At 41.0% G+C, this 24,267-nt stretch overlaps 1 protein-coding gene across 9 annotated transcripts in view; it reads left to right on the plus strand.

Moving 5' to 3' along the window:
• SGPL1 (sphingosine-1-phosphate lyase 1) overlaps positions 1-24,267 on the plus strand; it is a 64,239-nt gene that overhangs the window by 32,054 nt on the left and 7,918 nt on the right. For all 9 annotated transcript variants that reach the window (XM_034930754.3, XM_034930758.3, XM_034930756.3 and 6 more), the window contains 8 exons: positions 3,232-3,299; positions 6,806-6,953; positions 9,710-9,786; positions 11,465-11,593; positions 20,429-20,517; positions 21,873-21,978; positions 23,129-23,227; positions 23,919-24,068. In XM_034930754.3, coding sequence (XP_034786645.1) covers positions 3,232-3,299; positions 6,806-6,953; positions 9,710-9,786; positions 11,465-11,593; positions 20,429-20,517; positions 21,873-21,978; positions 23,129-23,227; positions 23,919-24,068 — 866 coding nt within the window. The remainder of the gene's footprint in view (positions 1-3,231; positions 3,300-6,805; positions 6,954-9,709; positions 9,787-11,464; positions 11,594-20,428; positions 20,518-21,872; positions 21,979-23,128; positions 23,228-23,918; positions 24,069-24,267) is intronic.

Here is a 24,267-nt window from a genome sequence, read left to right on the forward strand (position 1 = left end):
GAATCCCTCTTGAGGGAAGAGAGTATTTCTGGAACAAAGGATGGAGCCTGGGGTAGAGGAGAAGTGGGCAGCGGCATGAACTGTGCAGGGGTTAGCAGCCTCTTCCTTAATTCTGCCTCTGTGATTATCAGCTCACAGTTTATTACTTTTACTTTAATGCTGATTTTAACTGTGGGTTGTCCATAATTCACCAACAGAAATCAGCTTTATGTCATGGAGGAAATGATAAACTCTCAGTTTCTTGTTGTGTCACCTTGGGTGACACCCTTAAGCTCTCTTAGCCCATTTCCTTGCAATAAAATGGACATCATAATAGCTGCTTTACCTAGTCATGGGTAATATGTGGACTGAATGGCATCTTTTGTATGAGTGGAATTTGTAAACTGTTAAGAACCATGCATTGTTCTTACACTGGCATTTTCTATTTTGTTAAACTTTTAAAATTCTTTTTTTAAAGTAACAAATAAAAATTGTATGTTTATGATGTACAACATGAAGTTTTCAAATGTGTAAGTTGTGGAATGGCTCAATCAAACTAACGTGATTACCTCACGTACTTTTTTTTTTTTTTGAGATGGAGTTTTGCTCTGTCACCCAGGCTGGAGTGCAGTGGCACGATCTCGGCTCACTGCAACCTCCGCCTCCTGGGTTCAAGCGATTCACTTGCTTCAGCCTCCCGAGTAGCTGGGATTACAGGCGCGTGCCATCACGCCCAGCTAATTTTTGTATTTTTAGTAGAGACAGGGTTTCACCATGTTGGTCAGGCTGGTCTTGAACACTGATCTCCTGATCCGCCTGCCTTGGCCTCCCAAAGTGCTGGGATAACAGGCGTGAACCACCACACCTGGCCTCATGTACCTTTTTTAATGGTGAGAACACTTAAAATCTACTTTCTTAGCAATCTTGACGTATGCAACACATTTTTATTTACTATGTCACCATGATCTCTTGAACTTATTGCTTCCGTCTAACTGGAATTTTCTATCCTTTTGACCATCTCCCAGTCTTCCTTCTTCCCCTTACTCTCAATCCCACTAAAAAATTCTAATTACTTTTCATTCTGTACCTTCTGGGGACTTTTGAGATAATCTTTTTAGGTCAGGGCCATGGGATCTTTTTATTTTTAGTTTCTTCATCTCTGATGCTGTATTCCGTTCTTTTTACCCTGTACCATTTTTTCTCACAACTTCCACAAAATTAGTTTATTCTTTTATCCTCCACCTAGTCACATTAGTATACTTCTGGACAGCTGGTCCAGTTTGCTGATTTTTAGACTTCTTTTTACCTCATTAATTACTTCATCAAATAAGGAAGCATTTCTGAATCTGTACAGCTTTAACAGTTAGAAATAGTTGAATAACAAGAAGCTAAAATATCCAATATTAGATTATAGTCATTTGATGAACTATTATAACATTAAAAATATGTTTAGAAAGAATTGTTAATAATGTAGAAAGTGCTATCAGTGAGGAGGATACAGTTATTTTACATTATACAGAATCTCAGGTATGTATTACAGTGTGTAGAACATAGGGCTAGAAGGAAATACTCCAAAATTTAAACAAAAAGTAACCACAAACAAGTGGTTTCAGTCTCTTTGTCTTCTTATTCAGTCTGTGTCTTAGTTACCTGGTTTTGTCCCAGGCGTTTACAGAATGTGGACTCTAGGGAGAGTTAGAAAGAGAGGGATGCAGCTGAAGCAAAAACAGCTAGCAGAGATGCAAGGCATGATGTGATAGATACAAAAAGGGGGTGCAGACGCATCCCGTGGTTGTTGAGTGAAGAGGGAGCTCCTTCTGGCCAGGAAAGTGGGAATTCCCAGATCTCCTAGGAATGCAGTAGAAGTTCATATTCAGTTCACACCTTGGATAAAAGCCAGGCTTAGATTCTTATAGACTCAGACAGAAAATTCCTGTGGTGCATTTGAAGCAGTATAGAATCCTGGGAATCCTGGACTGAAAATACAAAGACTTCAGTTAAATCTTTGCTCTATCACTGATTTTATCTGTGGCCTTGAGCAAGTTTTGATGCTTTGATCTTGCATTGCCTTTTATGTCACTTGTAGATGGTATATAATGCCTTCTGTGCCAGCCTCAGAATGCTGTTGTCAGAGTCAGTCGAGATACGTTGATTGTGAATGCATCAGAAGGTCTATTAGTTTATTTAGATGCCATGTATTTATGATTATTATGATCGACAGGATTTGTATTCCCTATTTGTTCTATGTACTGCCTGACAGAGTGGACTCTGGCATCTGCGATTTTTCAAACTTTTTTTTCTTTTTGTTGAGACAGGGTCTCACTGTGTTGCCCAGGCTGGTCTCACCCTCCTGTGCTCAAGCAGTCCTCCCACCTCGGCCTCCCACAGTGCTGGGATTAGAGGTGTGAGCCACTGTGCCTGGCTAGCATCCACAATTTTGAGGGCATTTGTAGGTCCAGAAAATGTTAGAATCTGTGTTGGATGAGAGGCTGGACATAGATCCAAGAAAAACAAAACTAAAAACAGGCTGGCCATTAGTCTTGGGGGAAGGAAGAGAAATGTTGAACATCTAGAAACCTTAGGAAGGTCAAGAATTCTGGAACACGTATATCATTTGACCTAGTAGTTCTGCTTCTGGGAGTTTATCCTGTAGGTATACTTGTAGTTTATCCTGTAGGTGTGCAGTATGGTGTGTGTTACAAGGTTATTTCAGCATGATTTGTAATAGCAAATATTAGAAGCAACCTATATATCCATCATTAAGGGGCAGGTTAAATAAATTTTGGCACATCCATAAAATGGAATACTCTGCAGCTATAAAAATGAATGAGGATGCACTGATCTTTAAGATAATACTCCTAAGTGGAAAAACAAGGTCTACTACAGTGCTAGAGTGTGCTACTTTTTGTGCAAAAAAAGGGAGACAAATAAGAATATAGCTTTACTGTTGCACATGTATGCATAAGGAAACTCTGGGGGGTAGCATGAGGGTTGGGGGGATACGTTTGAGAGAGGGAAGCTTCACTGCTTTACTGTGTGTGTTATGTGTTTGTATTTTTAAAATTTTGAACCATGTAAATATAGTACTTATTCACAAACTTAAATTTAAAAGTTTTTAAAAAATTTTTTAAAGGAAAGAAACTCTTTGCAATTGGAAGGCAAGTGAGGTGGAAGACACATTGAATGGTTGCTATATGCCAGGTCATATCCATGGAAATTTATTTGAATAAGAGAACCATTTGTTTCTTTTAGGTTTATGGTCAAGGTTTAAAAAGAAATGTTTTAAGCTCACCAGGAAGATGCCCATTATTGGTCGTAAGGTAAGTAGAATCTGTGTATGTCATTTTTTCCCCTCTTGATAATCATACCTCTTTCTTTCTATTTACTAAACCTAATATTCTCAAAGTGGAGGGGTGATTTTGTCTCTTACCTCCAGGGGACACTTGGCAGCATTTGGAGACATTTTTGGTGGTCACAGCTTGGATGGAGGGGTGCTCTTGGCATGTAATGGATCGTGTCCAGAAATGCTGCTAAACACTAAACATCCTACAGTGTACAGGGCAGCCCCCCCCCCCCCCCCACCCACCAAACACAGAATTATCTGGCTGGAAATGTCAAAATGGCCAAGGTTGAGAACCCTGACTTAACCCTTTCTCCGACGTAACTGGCCAAAGGAGAGATGAGGAGCCTGTTAAGGAAGTAAGAATTTGAAATGAGAAAACCTGACTGTATTGTTAGGTGCTTTGGAACAACATGCAGCTGGCTGACTTTAGGTATTTATCTAGGAGTTGGGTGCTTACATGGTTTAGGTCAGGGGTCGGCAAATGTTTTCTGTAAAGGGCTAGATATGAAACATTTTGGGCTCTGTAGGCCATATCATGTCTGTTGCAACTCCTCACCTCTGCCCTTGCAGAGGGACAGCAGCAAGAGGTTCAGGAATGAGCCTGGCTATATTCCAGTGAAACTTTCTTTACGAATTCAGGTAGGCCTTAGTTGGTTCCTGGCTGTAGTTTGCTGATCCCAAGTTGCACAGCGCTGTCTCTTGCTGTTTGCAATTTTCTGTATTGTAGTATGCCCCCTTTGTTATGTCCTCTTGGCCCTCATCCATGCTGAGGATAAGGTAGTCACCTCTGTGCGTCTCCCACAGGTTATCCCAGATGAAGATAAACAGGGCAGGCCACTTGGCAAGCTCTAAGGAAGGCATATGAGTCCTTGGAATCTTCATCTCCTCCAGTGCCCTCCCCTGACCCCCCTTTGGTCTTTCCCAACTTTACCTGCCTTTAAGTTTTCTTCTACTTTTGGCTTTCAGTTCCCTTTCCTGGCTATACCAGGGTTCATTTGCCAACCCCTGACCTAAAGTTGGCCAGTTATCTTTAACCTTTGGCTGAAATCCATTCAGACCGCTGTGCTAACTCTCCCAGAGATAGGTATCTTCAGGTTCATTTCCTGTAGGAGAGTGGGAGCAATAACAGGTGGTGAAGGGAAATGTGAGCACATAGGCTTCTGTTTGCTCTCCAAATTATATTAATCCCTAAAAGTAAATCTAGTCCTTACAGAGTATAAGGGGTGGGGACAGGGAAGGTATTGTAGAAGATGGACTGTAGCACAAAGGAGATTAGGATTTCCCCTTATCTCCTGAATTTTTTTTTCTTCTTTTCGTTCAGTTTTCAGACTTTGAGACAAATAAATGCTAGGGTTCCAGAACCCACTCTTAAACTTAGAAAGTAACAGAATTGGAAGATCCTTAGCTTGCCAAGGACTATCCAATCACTCTCCATTTTTCAGAAACAGATTCTGAGGCTTAGATACAAAAAGTTACATGTGTGTATGTGTGTGTGTGTGTGTGCGCGCACGCGCATGTGTGTATACCTCTGTCATTTATTCACTTAACACATGCTTATTGAGCCACCTGCTCAGTGTCAAGTACTTTTCTGGGTGCTGGGGATATGGTGGTGAACAAGACCAAATCCTTCCTCTCATGGAACTTACATTTTAATAGGAAAGACAGAAAATAAAGAAGTAAACAAATATGTGGAATTTTATTTTGAAATAAATGCTTTGAAGAAATTAAAATTGGGTAACGTAATACAGGCTTTGAGGCAAGAATTGGGGGTAAGGAAGTACTTGTGCTTTCTAATATACCTCTCTGTCACTTTTTGTCTGTTTTATGGCAATAGCATACTCTGTGTATGGAAGCTCAGCTTTCATAGCCTGTTCTGTTGCATGAGTCACCATTTATGTGAATTAATTTTTTAATTTACAACTTAAAAAATGTCTTCACATCCATAGCATGCCCAGGCATTGCCCAGGAGTGTAGCCTCTGCTCCCTGCCAGTGTGGGCCTCTTAGACTATTGCAGACATGCTCGAAAGGAGTGGCTTTCCCTGTGGTTTCACTGAGGGCCATATCTAAGAAGATCTTCTTGTATTCTAATTATCCTTGGCTAGAGATGAGAAAATCTTAGTGTGGAGTGAGTTCTGGCGTTCTTTAACAAATATATTGCTGAAACAATAGCACTGTGACAAATCGTGACATGTAGCTTCTCTCCCCAAACCTACTACCCAAGAGCCTTTTGCTATAAGCAGCAGCCCCTGCCCTTCTGCCTCCTTACTCTGCTATTTTTTTTTCCCTCAGCACTTTTTGTTACCTGTCTTACTATTTTCTGTCTCTCCTGCTGAAAATAAACTTCATGAGGACAGGAGGTTTTTTTTCCTGTGTGCTCCATTGCCTAAGTTTGTTTTGTTCACTATGTGTCCCTGGCCTGCATATTTGTGAATATGCAGTGAATATGAATGTGAATATGTAAGTGAATAAAAGAAAACAGCTCAGAAGCTGTGGCTTTGAGGATGGAAAAGAAGGGAACCATAGTTGATAAACTGCCTAGCAGAAAGGACCTTAGTTCCTTTTAATATTTTGGGGTCAGACAGTGCAAGCTGTCGACAGCAGCTTAAGGAGATACATTAGAGTCTTCCTGGCAGTTCTTAGAATGCCTTGTGCTAGTGTTGAATGGGGCCTCCAAATTCCTAGTGTGCTGCGTGCATGTCTGTTGAAGGAGCTCATCACTTGCACAAGGACCAGAATCACTTTTACTGCAGCATGGCCAGTTTTCTGGCCACTGTTCCTAGTTATACCTTTGATTCTTTTACACACACACTGTAGCTGCTGCCAAGGCAGGATCAAAGTCCAAATACTGCCCTCAAGGATGTGCTGACTTTAGCAATGCCAACCAAGTGAAGCAGCAGTGATGTCAATGTGGCAGAGAAAAGGGTTATGGGGAAATTGGGTGCAACTTTTTTTTTTTTTTTTTTGAGACAGAGTCTTGCTCTGTTGCCCAGGCTGAATGGAGTACAGTGGTGTGATCTTGGCTCACTGCAACTTCCACCTCCTGGGTTCAAGTGATTCTCATGCCTCAGCCTCCCAAGTAGCTGGGATTACAAATGCCTGCTACCATGCCTGGCTAATCTTTGTATTTTTAGTAGAGATGGGGTTTCACCATGTTGGCCAGGCTGGTCTCGAACTCCTGACCTCTAATGATCCGCCCACCTCGGCTTCCTGAAGAGCTGTGATAATAGGTGTAAGCCACCGCGACCGGCTGAGTGCATCTTGACCTTTAGAGAGAAGCTTCGCTTTTCAAATTTTTAAGAGGCTATTGTACATGCCAGAAAGTAGCTGATCAGTCAGAATATCACCATATATCTTTAGGAAAAATGTTAGTTTAGTTACTTGTGCGGTGCCTAGCATTGAGCAGTTGCTTGACTGTCATAATAATTCTGCTGTCTCTACTGTACTCTTGCATCTGGATAACTTTGTCTTTCTTACCTTTGGAGATTCAAGACAAGTTGAACAAGACCAAGGATGATATTAGCAAGAACATGTCATTCCTGAAAGTGGACAAAGAGTATGTGAAAGCTTTACCCTCCCAGGGTCTGAGCTCATCTGCTGTTTTGGAGAAACTTAAGGAGTACAGCTCTATGGGTATGATGCTTGGCATATACATGCTCTCTACTTCCTTAAAGAGACAGGTTTTGTCATTGTTTAATGTTCACATAGGTTAAGAATAACTCATCATTGGTTAATACATGTTTAGGAGGGCCTACTCTCTGTTTCACAGGTTGAATTTCCTATTTTTAAAATTATGTTTAGATTCATCCTTCATCCATAAAGCAAGCAAATCTCAGAGACAGTGGAACTTGGCTTTTATTTCCTTTTGTAAGCATGAATAAAACAAATATATTTGTGTTTAAGAAGAGAGAATATAAGATGTGTAATACAAATGAAATACAGATCCATGTAAAAATGTGAAATCTGCATAAAGGCACAAAAGAAAATAAGTCACTATAATTCCACCATCAAAGATAAACAGATGGTGTCTATCTTTATGCATGTAGCTATAGGTAGAGCTGTCTATATAGTTTACATCTATCTATATATGTATATCTGTTTCTGAGAATGCTAATAGTGTTTGTCTGTGTGTATACACATGTATGCATGAGCACATATGGGATGGATAAATAGACCAAATAGCTTGGTTGCTTAAGAGCGTAACCCTGGAACCAGCCTGGATTCATATCTTGGTTTGCCACTTAAAGTATGCCTTTGGCGAGTTACTTCTGTATGTCACAGTTCCTGTATCTCTACAATGGGGATAGTAATAGTAGTACAGTACTTACCTGAAAAGATGATTATGGGGATTAAATGAGATCATACATGTATAAATGTTTTATAGTGCCTGGCATATAGTAAGGATTCAGTAAATGTTAAACATTATTGCTATTATTAGCTCAAACAGATTTATGTTTGTTACTGATTAAGATCATATTACAAGTACTTTTTAAAAAGAAGCTTTTTAGTTTGATATATTTACAGAAAAGTAGCAAAGATGATAGAGATTTCCCTATACCCAGCTTCTCCTGATGTTAACATCCTCTGTAACCATGGTACGTTTATCAAAACTAAAAAATTAACATTGGTACAGTGCTATTAACTACACTACAAATTCTATTTCTAGTTCATCAGGGTTTTTTTTTATTTTGCTATGTTTTGTTTTAAACTAATGTTCTTTTTTCTATTCTAGGAGCCAATCCAGGAGCCATGTTGCATTTTGACAAATACCCTTATTTTTTATTTTTTGAGACAGAGTCTCACTGTGTTGCCCAGGCTGGAATGCAGTGGTGTGATCTCAGCTCACTGCAACTTCCACCTTCCAGGCTTAAGCAATTCTCGTGCCTCAGCCTCCCAAGTAGCTGGGATTACAGGTGTGCGGCACCATACCCAGCTAATTTTTTGTGTTTTTAGTAGAGATAAGATTTCACCATGTTGCCCAGGCTGGTCTCGAACTCCTGAACTCAGGTGATCTGCCCACCTTGGCCTCCCAAAGTGCTAGGATTACAGGTGTGAGCCACTGTGCTCGGCCTTGACAAATACCCTTACAATTTCTAAGTGACATGTGTTGAGGTCTTGACATTGAATAGTACAAAATTTGATATAGTCTAGGATGTAGATGAATAAAGCAGTGGTTAGCACTCTAAAACCTGGTGTTAAAGATTTCCATGATTATGAGAGCTAGTTGCCGCCATCATATTGCCTTCTCTTTAATGTTTAAGTCACTGTCCATTGCTGTATTCTCTAGCATCAGTAAAAGAACAGGAAATGAAACCAGTTATCTTATTTTTGAAAGGCTGGTGACCACTGGTCTGAAGCTGTGTGTAGTACAGAGCAGTGTCCTCTAAGGAAAGAGTGAAAGTCAAACGGGCAGCAAGCCAGAGCTTGGCAGATTGCTGTAAGAATGAGTTTGTCTGTATATTTACCACTTAGTTTTCTGTTCTCAAGAGCTGAAGATCTTTGCTTTGGAGAGCCCTTGGCTCCATGCAGTTTTTAGTTGGTGTGTTTCCGTAGTAGCTTTCTCACTACCCACTTTCAGTAGGGCACAGCTGCATTGTAGCACAAGGACCTGAGACACCCATATCAACAAATTTGTGGGTAAAATGAAGAATGTCTCGGGGAGAGAGGAAAATGGAAAGTCAGATCTTATATTCTACTCAGGAACTTTACTTTTCTTTCCACACTGGGATAAAGGAGGTTTATCCCAATGTTGACTGTGTTCCTGATCTTGAATATGCTACAGCGTGTGCTGCTGGAAGCAGATAACTAGTTTTATGTGGGTTTCCAGGCTTGGCTTAAGGGAGCCGGCGTCTGAGACCGGGGTACTCATGGTTTATACCTCATTGTGGTTTGTTTGCTGGTTTCATCTCTGATGATAGTGTGCTGAAATTTCACACTTTTCATTTTGCTTTCTTCTGCCAACTCTGCTCATAATAGTTCTCAAAATTCCTAGGACTGGATAGGAAAGGAGAGAAGAAGGAAGCTATTGCAGAAAAAGGCCACTCCAAAGCCATATAGAGAACAAAAAATAAGTATAGACAAAGGCAAATGTTCCTGCTGTTAGAAGGCAGTTGAGGATGAGGACAACATTATTATCAGACTGCCTTTATTGTAGCTAAATGCTATTAATATCTTTTTCACATTGCTGATAATAATGATTTTTCATCTTTATTTTATTGTGCTAACTCTATTGAACTTTTTTCTTGATTTGCTATAAGAATGCTGTTGGGTTTCCACTCAACATTTTTTTCTTTTGTATCCAGAGGAGTTTCTTCCTGTTTCTTCTTTATCAGAACCTGTCTTCCCAGAGATTCTTGCTTACTGACCAGTGACCTTACCTTTCTCTGCAGACGCCTTCTGGCAAGAGGGGAGAGCCTCTGGAACAGTGTACAGTGGGGAGGAGAAGCTCACTGAGCTCCTTGTGAAGGTGAGTGTCCAGTTCTTGAGGGAAGCCTGTGAGGTCTGTGCCAGTTTACATGACCTCCTTTTTTCTCCTTACTTTTGTAATTAGAAAAATTACTTAAGGAAAGCTTATTGGTACAATAAAACCATAAAAGTTTCTCTTCACCCAAACATAGGTGAATATGTATATTATCATCAAAGACATCTTCAGTCTGTAAAATAGTAAAATGTTATTTATGTTTTCAGTCTTTGCAGATGTCCTGTCTAGAAGGCAGATTACTAGGGAAGGTAGTCCTGTCAGATGAGATTTTTGTGGTGAGACAGATTTTGTTTGATAAGAAGAGATAAGATAGGGAAACTCTTTCATAATTTTCTCAAATCATGTGACCCAAGATGAGCAGTGGTCTCATGTATACTTCAAATAATTCTCATTCTTAGCTTCTTCCATTTCTAATCAAATTTATTTTTATTTTATTTTATTATTTTTACAGACAAAGTCTCACTCTGTCACACAGGCTGGAGTGGAGTGGTGTAATCATGGCTCACTTCAGCCTTGACCTCTTTGGCTCAAGTGATCCTCCCACCTCAGCCTCCTGAGTAGTTGGGACTACAGGCGTGCACCATGACACCCAGCTAATTTTTGTATTTTTTTGTTAGAGATGGGGTCTCACTCTGTTGCCCAGGTTGGTCTTCAACTCCCAGCCTCAAGTGATCCTCCTGCCTTGGCCTCTGAAAGTGTTGAGATTACAGCTGTGAACCACTGCACTTGGCCCTCATATTTATTTTTGAAACTCCACTTCATCATATAAAATTGGGGTTGTACTGATGATCTCTAAGGTCTTTGTGTTTGATTATTATAAATATGAAACTGTCCCTTACTAAATAAATATGGCAGGTTTTGCGTAAGTTGGTGTAATGCTCTGATCTTCTGTGCTTAAAATCTTTCAGTAGCTTCCCATTATCTACAGGATGAAACTCAGGTTCTTATGCAGCAGAGAATACAAGTTTCTTCATGAGCCAGCTCCCACTTATTTTTTCTTATCTACTTCTCTTTATTTCCCACATAAACACTAATCCTGCCTTTTCTCTTTACTAAATGTGTCATGCTCTTACGTTGTTTTCTTTCCCTTCCATCATTCCTCTTGTTCCAAATGATGATTCCTACTCATCTCTCAAAGTTCCACTCAGCAGACACCTCTAGATCACTCAGGATGTTAGTTGTTCCCTCTTCAGGGTCCCTTAGCACTCTGTACACACACCTGATATTGCAGTCGATAACAACAGCTGCTTTGTGCCAGATACTCTACTAAGTGCTTCACATGCATTATGTTATTTAATTATTGCTAGAACACTAGAAGATAGCTACCATAACAACTTCTGCGTATGAAGAAACAACCTTAGATTATGTGACCTACACAGCTGAAAGTAATAGGCAAAGCTTAGACTTCCTCCTGGGTCGGTTTGGTGTTATAGTCTGCGCTTTTAACCATATTTATACTTCTTTCCTCATCACATTGTAAAATTATTTATTTACATGTCTGTCTCCTCCGCTATGTTTTGATCTTCTTTTGGTTGAGGAATATATCTTTTTTTCCAGTTTATATTGTTGTGCCTAATACTTAGAAACTGTTGTTTAGTGCATGATTCTTTGTCCTATATAGTGTAATAGTTTTGATTTCACATCTGCTTGCATTTTTTTGCAGGCTTATGGAGATTTTGCATGGAGTAACCCCCTGCATCCAGATATCTTCCCAGGACTACGCAAGATAGAGGCAGAAATTGTGAGGATAGCTTGTTCCCTGTTCAATGGGGGACCAGATTCGTGTGGATGTGTAAGTATATGCAAGGAGCATCCAATAGCCTTATTTTTTAGGTTAAAATAGAAGAGTTTTTAATAAATATTAATTATATTTAAAAAAATAAAAAATATTAAAAATATTTTACTACACAAGAAATATTTGATCATTGTAGAAAGGTCATTTTACTACACAAGGAATATTTGATCATTGTAGAAAGATCCTAATTAACTGCAGTTTTAAATGTTACTTGTAATTTTGTAACCTAGACAATGTCAACATTTTGGTATATATTCTTCTAGATATTTTTCTTTTCACCTTTTTATTTTGAAAAACTTTGAACCTACATTGAGTTGCTAGGATAGCTTAAAGAACACCTTAGATTCACTAAATGTAAATATGTTGCCATATCTGCTCTCTACACTCTTTCCCTCCCTACCCGCTTCTTCCCTCATCTCCCACCTGCACACCTACCATTCCCCTATTTATCTGTGTATACTTTTGTTGTTCCATCCAGCAGTGTTTTTAGTGTACTTCTGGTTTTACCTGAGCCAAAGTTTAATTTATTATTTTGCTGTAAACTGAACCTCATTTAGTTGCTATTAGGCATAAAGAAAGGGGGAGGACATCATTATATTTAAAGAAACACATGAGGATTCTTTGTTTTACCTGTTCTTTCAAGTAGATGGTTGTTAGTTTTCGTAAACTATGATAGATAAACTTCTGTTTAGATCTGTTGTCTTTAGAAAAAACGAAATCTCAGGTTATGTAGGATAGATAGATTTAACTCAATATGCTGCAATGGTGTCCTAGAGGTGCTAATCCTATCAGATACTCATCATATTTGCAGTCATTATAAAGACTGCAGATTTAATTATTGAAGGGCCCATTCGAAGAGCACCTAATTTAGTTTCTTTTTTTTTTTTTCTAGCAAGCATTGTTTTTGTTTTGTTTTTCTAATATGTTGGCGCCATGAAAATCATCATGTTCAAATATTCAGTAGTAATAAAGGTGATATGCCTGGCATTCATTTTCAAAGCAAAATACTGAAACTGTTAAAAACAGAACCACCCATAATACAGCAGCAGTTTCCCTTAGAGTACTGAGGTGAACAGGGTGACTTTCAGAGGGAAGATGATAATGTACTTACAGTATATTCTCCTATGCCATTAGACTCTTGAAGAACTTGTAAGAGGCCAGAGTGAATAGCCACAGAACAGTTTGGCCTTATTTGGTAAATTTGAAGATACATATATCTTATGACCCAGAAATTCTGCTACTAGGACATACTCTAGAAAAATTAGTACACATATATATCAGGATATATGGACATTAATATTCATAGCAATGTTATTCATGATAGCTAAAAACTGGAAGTAATTCAAATGCCTATCCACAGGACACAGATGAATAAATTGTGGAATGCTGTGTGTGCCTCAATCCATTGTAGCTCTTATTCAGATTGATGTACAAATTGCCTCATCCATCTTTGGCCAGTGGAAACATATTGGCTCCTAGGTCCATTTACATGACCCAAGTAATCTTTGAAAGCCTTTTTTCTCTTTCTTTCCTTTTTTTTTTTTTTTTTTGATGAAATATTCCAGGTTCAGGTTCACTTTGTCCATTTCCTGCTCCAGGCCTTCAATCAGCCATTTATCCAAGGAGCCCTGGTTCATTTAAAACTAGGTAAAATAATTACATAGTTCCAAAATCACATTTATGGAACAAGACAGATTAAAAAAAAAAAGTTAACCAGAATGCAGTCCAGAGAGACAAAGAAATAGAAAGTATGAAAGAGAGGCTAAGAGATGCAAAGGATAGGATGAGAAGGCTAACACACATCTAACTGGTGTTTGAGAGCAGCCAGAGAAAATAGATTACTACAAAGGCATAACTGTTAGGACAACTGATACTCTCAATAGCAACGATGGCTGGGGCAGTTGGGGGTAGATGAAAGATTGGCTGTAAATTGAAAATTGCTGGAGCCTGGTGATAAGTAGTGAGAGGTGACAGCGTGCTGGCAGTCCTCACAGCCCTCGCTCGCTCTCGGCGCCTCCTCTGCCTGGTCTCCCACTTTGGCGGCACTTGAGGAGCTCTTCAGCCCACCGCTGCACTGTAGGAGCCCCTTTCTGGGCTGGCCAAGGTCGGAGCCGGCTCCCTCAGCTTGCAGGGAGGTGTGGAGGGAGAGGCGCGAGCCGGAACCAGGGCTGCGTGCGGCGCTTGCGGGCCAGCTGGAGTTCCCGGTGAGCGTGGGCTTGGCGGGCCCCGCACTCGGAGCAGCCGGCCGGCCCTGCCGGCCCCGGGCAATGAGGGGCTTAGCACCCAGCCAGCAGCTGCGGAGGGGGTGCTAGGTCCCCCAGTAGTGCCGGCCTACCGGCACTGCGCTCGATTTCTCGCTGGGCCTTAGCTGCCTTCCCCTGGGGCAGGGCTCGGGACCTGCAGCCCGCCATGCCTGAGCCTCCCACCCCCTCCATGGGCTCCTGTGTGGCCCCAGCCTCCTTGACGAGCGCCACTCCCTGCTCCACGGCGCCCAGTCCCATCGACCACCCAAGGGCTGAGGAGTGCAGGCGCACAGCGCAGGACTGGCAGGCAGCTCCACCTGCAGCCCCGGTGCGGGATCCACTGGGTGAAGCCAGCTGGGCTCCTGAGTCTGGTGGAGCCTTGGAGAACCTTTATGTGTAGCTCAGGGATTGTAAATACACCAATCGGCACTCTGTATCTAGCTCAAGGTTTGTAAACACACCAATCAGCACCCTGTGTCTAGCTCAGGGTTTCTGAGTGCACCAATCGACACTCTGTATCTCGCTGCTCTGGTGGGGGCTTGGAGAACCTTTGTGTGGATACTCTGTATCTAACTAATCTGATGGGGACGTGGAGAACCTTTGTGTCTAGCTCAGGGATTGTAAACGCACCAATCAGCACCCTGACAAAACAGACCACTTGGCTCTACCAATCAGCAGGATGTGGGTGGGGCCAGATAAGAGAATAAAAGCAGGCTGCCAGAGCAAGCAGTGGCAACACGCTCGGGTCCCCTTCCACACTGTGGAAGCTTTGTTCTTTCGCTCTTTGCAATAAATCTTGCTACTGCTCACTCTTTGGGTCCATGCTGCTTTTATGAGCTGTGACACTCACCACAAAGGTCTGCAGCTTCACTCCTGAAGCCAGTGAGACCACGAGCCCACCGGGAGGAACGAACAACTCCGGACGCGCTGCCTTAAGAGCTGTAACACTCACTGTGAAGGTCTGCAGCTTCACTCCTGAGCCAGCGAGACCACGAACGCACCAGAAGGAAGAAATTACGGACACCTCCGAACATCAGAAGGAACAAACTCCAGACGTGCTACCTTAAGAGCTGTAACACTCACCGCGAGGGTCCGCGGCTTCATTCTTGAAGTCAGTGAGACCAAGAACCCACCAATTCCGGACACAGTAGAAGCCCATTGGGCTTTTAAATTTTATTTACTCTAATTTCATTCTAAAGAATTCTGTTTTGTAGTTCTCCTTTTATTTTTTTATTATTATTTTTTGAGACAGGGTCTCACTCTGTCGCTCAGGCCAGAGTGTAGTGGTGCCATCTCAGCTCACTGCAGCCTTGACCTCTCTGGGCTCAAGCGACCCTCCCACCTCAGCCCCCTTGAGTAGTTGGGACTACAGGCATGCACCACCATGCCTCGCTAATTTTTGTATTTTTAGTAGAGATGGGGTTTCACCATGTTGCCCAGGCTGGTCTTGAACTCCCAAGCTGAAGTGATCTGCCTGCCTTGGCTTCTCAAAGTGCTGGGATTACAGGCGTAAGCCACCACGCTTGGCCGTCTTTTTTTTTTTTTTTTTAATCTGCTTGGTTGTTTTTTATAGTCCTTTTCCTTGGCTTAACTTTTGTTTACTTAAATATATTACACATAAATATGTTGTATTCTGTGTCTGATAATTCCAATATCCATGAGCCTTACCTGATTCTGCTGGCTTCAGTCATGGTTCCTTGTTTCCTTATATTTGTGATTTTATTTTATTTATTTATTTTTTTATGAGCCACTCATTTTTCTGGGAACCTAGGGATTCTTTGAGGCCCAGATTGAAGTTAAGTCTGGAAGTTCTCTTCTTCCAGAGAAGATTTGTCATACCTTTGTGAGTTGCTGGGGATTGCCACCACACTGGAACCAAATTAAGTCAAATCCTTAGCTTGTCATTTTGTACCACAGAGGTAGTGTGAATTCTGACCACAAACTCACATAAAGGCTTCCTTGTTACACATTCTTGAAAGATTGCTATTTTTCTTTACTTGAACATCAGGGTTGAGAAAAACAGTTTTTCTTTTCTCTTTTGCAGTAGTGGGATTTATTTCTTGTACACTGAAGAGTGTGGTCTTTTTCCAGCCATCTCCTGTTGGACTCCTTATCTTGGGCAGTCTCTAATGTATCTTCTGGTCCATCCTTTGCTCATCTGTCAGTGTAGGAGTTTGAAGTCTGAAGGGTCTGGTGCCACCTCAGGGTGAAAGCTAGTTTTGCCACTCACTTATCTTGCAGGATTCTTGATTTTGCTTTGTTTGGGGGTTTAGCAAATTTCTTTATGTTAGGTTAGTGATAGGTTTAAATTTTTTTTTTGATGTTTTATCAAGTTTTTTAGTTATTTCAGTGAGGAAGGTTGCTCAAGGTATATCATATTGCTAGAAATAGAAGTTCCATAATTGTTTTTTCCATGTGACAGACCTTTGTCTATTTGAAAGCCCCTTTCTCCCTGAATCTTCTCTGCCCCACATTTTTCTGGGTTACTCCGCTTTTCATATGATTTCACAGACTTCCAACCATCGCAGTCATTCTCTGTATGACTTTTGGTTGCCTCTGGCCAGATTGAACACAGTTCTCCACATTTGGAGTGGCATTGATCTTTCAATCTCTGTCTTTTTTAAATCTGGGTTCAATAAACTTATTTCAGACCTTTTCCTTGAAGTCAGCATTTTTATTCTTGGCAATGTTTATTTTATTCCTTGCTGTTCCTAATGTCTTTGTTAGTTCTGTATGGATGCTACTGGCTTTGTTTTTTTAGGTCTGTAGCTCATTCTTTTTGTTTCATGGTCTAGGTTTTGAACTCTTTGTTTTCTTAAATTCATGTTCTTATGATATTTTCCTATAGTGAGAAAGTTATAAGGGGTTTCCTTCGTCCCTTAGCTTGTTTCCTTCTGTGTTGGGTTTTTATTTTGCATGCTACATACTACCTTTTCCCCTGCCTTTTAGTTTGTTTGCATAGTTTCCTTGCCATTTTCTCTCATCCTGGGGTGGCATTCTCCAGACATTGTTCTTATGCACTGTGGGTGCTTCCTGTCTGAGACCATTTGGCTGGGGACAAAGCTCAGCCAAAGCTTTGTTCTATCTGTATTAGAATAACCAGGTCTATTCTGAGATTCTCTTCAAAGTTACCTATCAGAGTTCACTCTCTTATTTGGAAGAGATAATATACCCTTTGAGCTCTGATTATTTAATTCACTGAAGTCTTTACTCTAAAGAGCCAATCCTGATGTTCTCTCTTCATTTTGCTCATTTCTCCCTAGCAGCCATGTTTACCACTCACTCATGAGAAGAGGAAGAAAATAAGGAAACCCCCTCAGCTTGCCTCTGCAGATTTGGGGATATAAAGGAAAATTCTCAGGATTTTGCTGACTTTGCGGTACAGTTTCAAGGGCTGATTAGAAACTAGTGTTTTGCTTACTTCTGCTCTCTGCTGTTTCACTGTTTCTTTTTTTTTTTTTTTTGATTGCCAATATTTGAAGTTTATTGCCTAGATTATCTCTCTTTCCTTGTTTGGTTGTTGTTATTGTAGGTTTTGACTCTTTTCTCTCCCTGCACTCACCCTTTTTTTTTTCTTCCCATCTTACTCCTGAAGTCCAGGCCTAGGGGTTTTTTGCATTGCTGCAATTAAACCATATCTCTATTATTTTGATCTTCAGCACGTGTGAGGGATCAGAAGAAGGATAGAGTCTGATTCCCAGGCTCTTCTAATATTTAGACTTTTATAAAATAACTAATCAGCACTGGTATTGTCTTTTTCCCTCTCCCACTCTGTCTCCCCCACTCCTCCCTTAGCTTCTTACTTCTCTCTCTGGATGAGCTGCTTCTAGTGAAGAAAGAGTTCACTGTTCAGAGGTGGGAAGCCAGAAGATAAAACCAAATGGCTGGGCAGTCTTTAGGTTATTCCTAGCTAAGAGTTAAGAGTTGTAAGCTCTCTCATTCTTTGTTCTTCAGCCTTAAACTATCTTTCCTTCTATTAACTTTATTTGTCTCAGTTACAATGATAGAGGTAACTTCACATACTAAAAGAAATTAGGTTACCATGTGAAACATTCTTCTTGGCTTGTGCTAATGTTATCAGATCCAAACAGCATCTGAAAGAAAATTTTCCAAGTAGATGTTGTTCTCTTGTTTTCTGAAATACATATCATATGTTAAAGTGAGAGTTTTTATACATGTTGAAAGAAGTTGAATGACATAACAAATAGTTACTGAGGCCTCCATTTTCTTACTTCACAGTTAAAATTCCTGTTTTTCTTTGGGTATAGGAGGTAGAAAGAAGTGGGAGAGTAATAGCATTTTAAAACACAGAATCAAAAATACATATTAAAAGTAGAACTTAGGCCCAGGCACAGTGACTCACGCCTGTAGTCCCAGCACCATGGGAGGCTGAGGCAAGTGGATCGCTCGAGCCCAGGAATTCGAGACCAGCCTGGGCAACTAGGTGAAACCCTGTCTCTACAAAAAATACAAAAGTTAGCCAGGCATGGTGGTGTGTGCCTGTAGTCCCAGCTACTTTGGGGGATGAGGTGGGAGGATCTCTTAGGCCTGGGAGGTGGAGATTGCAGTGAGCCGAGATCACACCATGGCACTCCAGTCTAGGTGAAAGATTGAGACCCCATCTCAAAAAAAAAACAAAAAAGAAAAAAGTAGAATTTAGGTATTCCTACTTTTACAGTCAAAAGTCCACTGGTGTTTGCATAACAATGATGTTTTGACTAGTTATTGGACTAAAAATAGGACACATGAAGCAGGTGACTAGGAATTTGGAAATATTATTGCTTAGGTCATTACTGGACCTTACGAAGAGATTGATGCACTGGTGACTTGGACTTTGCTGGTCCCTCCCTGACTCTTCACAGCTGGCTTGACGACTCTTGTGACATTCTGAGGTTTTATGCTAAACCACAGGACATGCTGCTGATTTGCAGAGCTGACCTCAGCTGTAAGCACTTTGTCTTCTGCAGCGTAGAAATGTAGTGACCTACAAGTGTCCCATGCCCAAGTTGGGTGCATTATTTTGTGGTGATGGTCACATGTTTCATAAAGACTTCCTGAGTCAAAAAATGACTTTTCTCAGTTCATCTTCCATATAACTCCTGGCCACAGGGATTTTGTATCTAATGGTATTTTTGTTCTATGTGTGGATATTATTTTAGCAAAGTTCAGTGGTCACTTTCTCTGATTCCATCTTGTATTAAGCTACACTAAATATGAAAATGTAGAAAGTTTTACTTCTTATCAACAGATGCTAATGTATGACATTGAGTGAAACACTTTAATTCCTCAAGGGCTCAGTTTTCTCACCTGTAAATTGAAAAAACCTTTCAAAGATTGTATGAATCTTCAGAGATGGTAAGTCTAAGAAGTTGTCCAACTAGTTTAGTATTGCGGCTTTTTGTTTGTTTTGGAATGATTCATTCTCATATATTATTTTTTAAAAAAATAGCCAGGTGGCTATGACATGCCTGTGTTGGTCAAGGTTTACTGAGAGTCAAGTCAGGCATTAAGAAATGTGAAGGCCAGGTGCAGTGGCTCACACCTGTAATCCCAGCTCTTTGGGAGGCTGAGGTGGGCAGATCACTTGAGGCCAGGAGCTTGAGACCAGCCTGGCCAACATGGTGAAACCCCGTCTCTGCTAAAAATACAACAATTAGGTGGGCATGGTGGTGGGCGCCTGTAATCCGAGCTACTCGGGTAACTATGGCAGGAGAATCGCTTGAACCAGGAGGCAAAGGCTGCAGTGAGCCGAGATCATGCCATGGCACTCCAGCCTGGGCAACAGAGTGAGACTCTGTCTCAAAAAAAAAAAAAAAAAAAAAATGGATTGAGGGTTTGTTAGGTGTCAGCCACTATGTCAGGTGCTAGGAAGGTTGTCATGAACAGACTGGTCCCTACTTTCATGAATTTATAGTCCAGTGAGGGAAATAAGATGAATAAAAAGACCCCTACGTCTTTTTGTTTGAATTCTGGTAAAGAAATGTGTTTATCAGAGGGGCTAGGCCAAACTTTAGGAAAACATTTTACTTCACTTAAAAAAAATTAGGATTTTTGTTTTATTTCAGATAAGGCAACAAACTTCCATCAAGTAGAAACTTCTGCTTCTCTGTCTTTCAAACTTGTCAAAATCAGCAGTTTACTTTGTTAAATCTGAATGTCTCTTTTTAGTGTATTGCACAGTTTACTAGAATTGTAATCACAATTTCACATTCTTTAACAGGTATTGAAAATTTAAATTAAAATTCTGATATTTTTGAATGGCATAAAATGCCCTATCTTATCTGAAAATTGAAAAATTAATACAGAAATGTAAATGGATTGTGAATAGGTGGGATCTGGCCAAGTGTGCATTTGTCTAGGCAGTGCTGAGTTTCTGCTCATTATTTAGTAGCTTTCATTCTTCACCTGAGCCAAAATTAGGCTTAGCCAATAAAGCCAAATTTTCCTTCTGGAAGACATGGCAGTGTCTGCCTTGCAGCATGCATCCAAGACCTTATCTGTTTCTGTATCAAACATTGTCAAGATCAGGGCATGAAGAGCCGGGGCATTCCTGACTCCCCCAACAGATGGCATCTCTTCTTTATTATAGGTGACTTCTGGGGGAACAGAAAGCATACTGATGGCCTGCAAAGCATATCGGGATCTGGCCTTTGAGAAGGGGATCAAAACTCCAGAAATGTATGTATGTGTGGCTGTTTTGTCCCCTTTTGGATTTGTCTGTCTGGAGTACAGCTTTATGAAACTAAAGCAGATAATCCATTTTCCTGCTGCTTCTCTTCCTCTGGTAATTCTGATCCCCTTTCCCCCTGTCCTAGCCCCTCTGCCCTTATCCTTTTACATTCAGTAAAATTCTAAATGGATCAGCCAGTTATTTTTAAAGATCATTCCCATCCCGCCCCACCCCCAGATCATGCATAGTATATACTACAAGCAAAAATAAGATCCTTTTTCCAAAAGTGAGAGTTTGAGGACTACATCTTTGAATCCTGTGATATTTGCAAATTATTTGGAGCCTAAAGAAACCTCTCTAGGTACTTTAGTTCTGCTTACCTTAGAAAGTTACTTAATATTATAGGCTGCCTCAGGGTACTCTCTGGGAAAACTTTAGTGTGAGGGCTGTTTTCTGGGAGGAAGAATAAAAATATCTTTTTCAGATTTACCCACATTGCCTTCCTTGGACATAAATTTGATGTTTAGTTATATTATTTTTTCCTAGACTGTCCCCTTGTACAGTATGTTTATCCTACATCTTAATATTTTTACTGCAAGTATTACTTGACAATGGGGATTTATTGCATATGGTCTCATGCTGTGGTTCATATGTAGCATAAGAGAATAAACCAGGCTGCCATTCTTTCTTCATATGTCGATCTTTGGTGCTTGGTACTTCCTCAGTAGTAGAGATTTTTCTCCTTAGAGGGAACAGATTCGTTGTATGAATGGAGTAGTTGAGGAAGGTCTAAAGCAAATACCCGTGACCTCATTTTCTCTTTCAACACTATTTGAAATACTATTTCCAAATGTGTAGGAGAAATGGGGATTTTAGTTTCTTCAGGTTTGTTGTCTTTCAGAGTTGGAAGGGGCCACTGAGCTGATGCTTGGCCGCTGTGTGAACATTTCTGCTTGAACATGTGTTGTGCCGGGAAGCCTTCTCATTCTCACTGAGGTGCCTGTCTTTGGTAGGCAACCGTTAGCCAGCTCTGCCTTGTGTTGCTCTCATCCAAAGTCTCTGTCCCCCAGCTTTCCGCCTGCCAGCCTAGCTTTATGCTTTGGATCCCTCACTGTGGGATCACTTCTGAGTCCTCTTCCTATTGCCAGAATGATTTCCTAAATAGGAGGGAAGTTTCTGCAGAAAATCAGTTGGCCTCTTTTTGGGTGTGCTTAAAAAGAAAAGTAAAGCAGTCTAAACACTTAAATTTTTAATTTGGGGAAAAATAATCAGAACTTACTCCCTGTAATTTAGATTAGCTGCTAATGGTGTTTTCTATTATTTTGGCCTGAGTTTCATTATTCTCCTCTTCCCTGTCATTTAGTGTGGCTCCCCAAAGTGCCCATGCTGCATTTAACAAAGCAGCCAGTTACTTTGGGATGAAGATTGTGCGGGTCCCATTGACGAAGATGATGGAGGTGGATGTGCGGGTGAGTCCCTCTGGAGGGCCCACTGTCTGTGCTGGGCTCTGACAGCAGAAGGGTCCTCTTGTTGACTAGCCGTTTCCAGTCAGATGGGTCTGACTGCCTTTGATTGTGGCAGCCAGAATATGAAAAACTGCATTGATAGTGGTGATTGACTGCAGCTTCAGTCTTTTCATAGGTTCATGAATTCTGAAAGGGAGGTGATCTAGTCACTAACTTGGGACTTGAGAGACACTGGTTTTGTGGTCAGCGCCATCACTTTTTCTTTCTTTTCTCTATTTGTAAAATGAACATGGACTCACTTCCCCTAAGACTCTTACCATGGCCCGGGCATGGTGGCTCATATCTGTAATCCCAGCACTTTGGGAAGCCGAGGAGGGAGGATTACTTGAACCCTTGAGCCCAGGAGTTTGCGACCAGTCTGAGCAACATAGTGAGACCCCATCTCTACACAAAATTTAAAAAAAGTAGCTGGACATGGTGGCATGCACCTGTAGTCCTAGCTACTCGGGAGGCTGGGGTGGGAGGATCACTTGAGCCCCAGGAGGTTGATGCTGCAGTGAGCTGTGTTCACACCACTGTACTCCAGCTTGGGTGACAGAGCAAGACCCTGTCTCAAAAAAAAAAAAAGACTCTCACTGTGGTTTAGATTGGCTTAAATTAATACCATTGTCATTATGATAGTGATTATTTTTATGCCTCACATTTGTGTAGAGGAGTTTTCTAGTTTCAATGTTCTGTCAGAATCCCATTTGAGCTTTATGACATTCCAGAGAGGTTGATGAAGCTGTTATATTATTGTAGTTCACAGATAAGGAACAGACTGAAGTAGCATACTCAGGGTTTCACTGCTGGTAGGTTGTGGGGCTGGGGCTCACATTTGGCTCTTTGGCCTCTTAGCTCAACATTATTTTCGCCCCCACAGCGATTCTGTTCTTATTTTGTGCTCTCAGACTATTCTCCAAATGGACTTACCTGGAGTCACCTGTGTCCTGTCACCATGGTGGGATGCAGTCTTCTCCCAGTTGGAGTGGTGAAGGAGGGGGTACTGGTGGAACTGGAACTCTAAGCTAGCAGCCCAAATTGCTCTTGGCAGCAGAAGAGAAGAGTAATTGTGACATAGATTCTCATTTTCCTTTAAACTTTAAATCCCTAGGCAATGAGAAGAGCTATCTCCAGGAACACTGCCATGCTCGTCTGTTCTACCCCACAGTTTCCTCATGGTGTAATAGATCCTGTCCCTGAAGTGGCCAAGGTATATGAGAGAAATGGGCTGCTAAGGCAGGCAAATGGATATTTTAAAACAAAGCCTAATGGGGCAGTACTTGGCAAATAGAAGCGATTTTTATTGTTGTTTTTGACCACAGTAGTGATAAGTAGCTCTCATCAGCCCTAGGGGAAGCCCTGCAGCTCAGTTCCAAGCCTCTAAAAGTTGCTAGTCTCTGCTGTGGGGGAGGATAGTACAAGGCTGAGGCCTTTTAAACTGGAAATTCTGAAATAGGATTGCCTTTTAGATTGAGATCTGGAAATAATCTGCATGTAGGAATGTGCCCACCAAAAGGGTGATATTCCACATGCTGCCCCTCAGCACCTCCCTTTCCCTCACGCCTCATCCTGCAGTGACTGAGGCAGGACCTTTCCCTTGTGCGAGAGGCAGCCTAAATCAGAGCTCTACTCATTTCCTGCTTGATATCGCAGAGAGTTTGAGGTCATGCATATTTAAATATAAAATTGATACCATATTTCAGATGAATTATTTTGAAGGGAAAATACATTTGAAAGATAAATTTTGTTGGGAATGTTAAAAATAGCCATTTTTTAAAAACATGGGAGGCATAATACAAAATAGCCTTGTGTTTATAGCCCATCTTTCCACCCATGTCTTGCAGTTTTTATTATAGGGCTATAAAGGAAATTCTCTTATGTTCTTTGTTTTTTGGAACAAGCTGGCTGTCAAATACAAAATACCCCTTCATGTCGACGCTTGTCTGGGAGGCTTCCTCATCGTCTTTATGGAGAAAGCAGGATACCCACTGGAGCACCCATTTGATTTCCGGGTGAAAGGTGTAACCAGCATTTCAGCTGACACCCATAAGGTGAGCTAAGGAGGAGGAGATCAAGTGTTACCAGTTGATTATTTTGACTATTATTGATAAAATAAATTGGTAGCTTCCCTGCAAAGTATAAAATTAACTATAGAATTCTCATCAGATGCTTGTTTTAAACTCTCTCTTTGCCGTCACCAGATCAGCTGGTTCAGGTGATGGGGTATAGTGGTAGAGGTGACAAGCAGTA

This window comes from Pan paniscus, chromosome 8 (assembly GCF_029289425.2).
Source record: "Pan paniscus chromosome 8, NHGRI_mPanPan1-v2.0_pri, whole genome shotgun sequence".
NCBI lineage: Eukaryota > Metazoa > Chordata > Mammalia > Primates > Hominidae > Pan > Pan paniscus.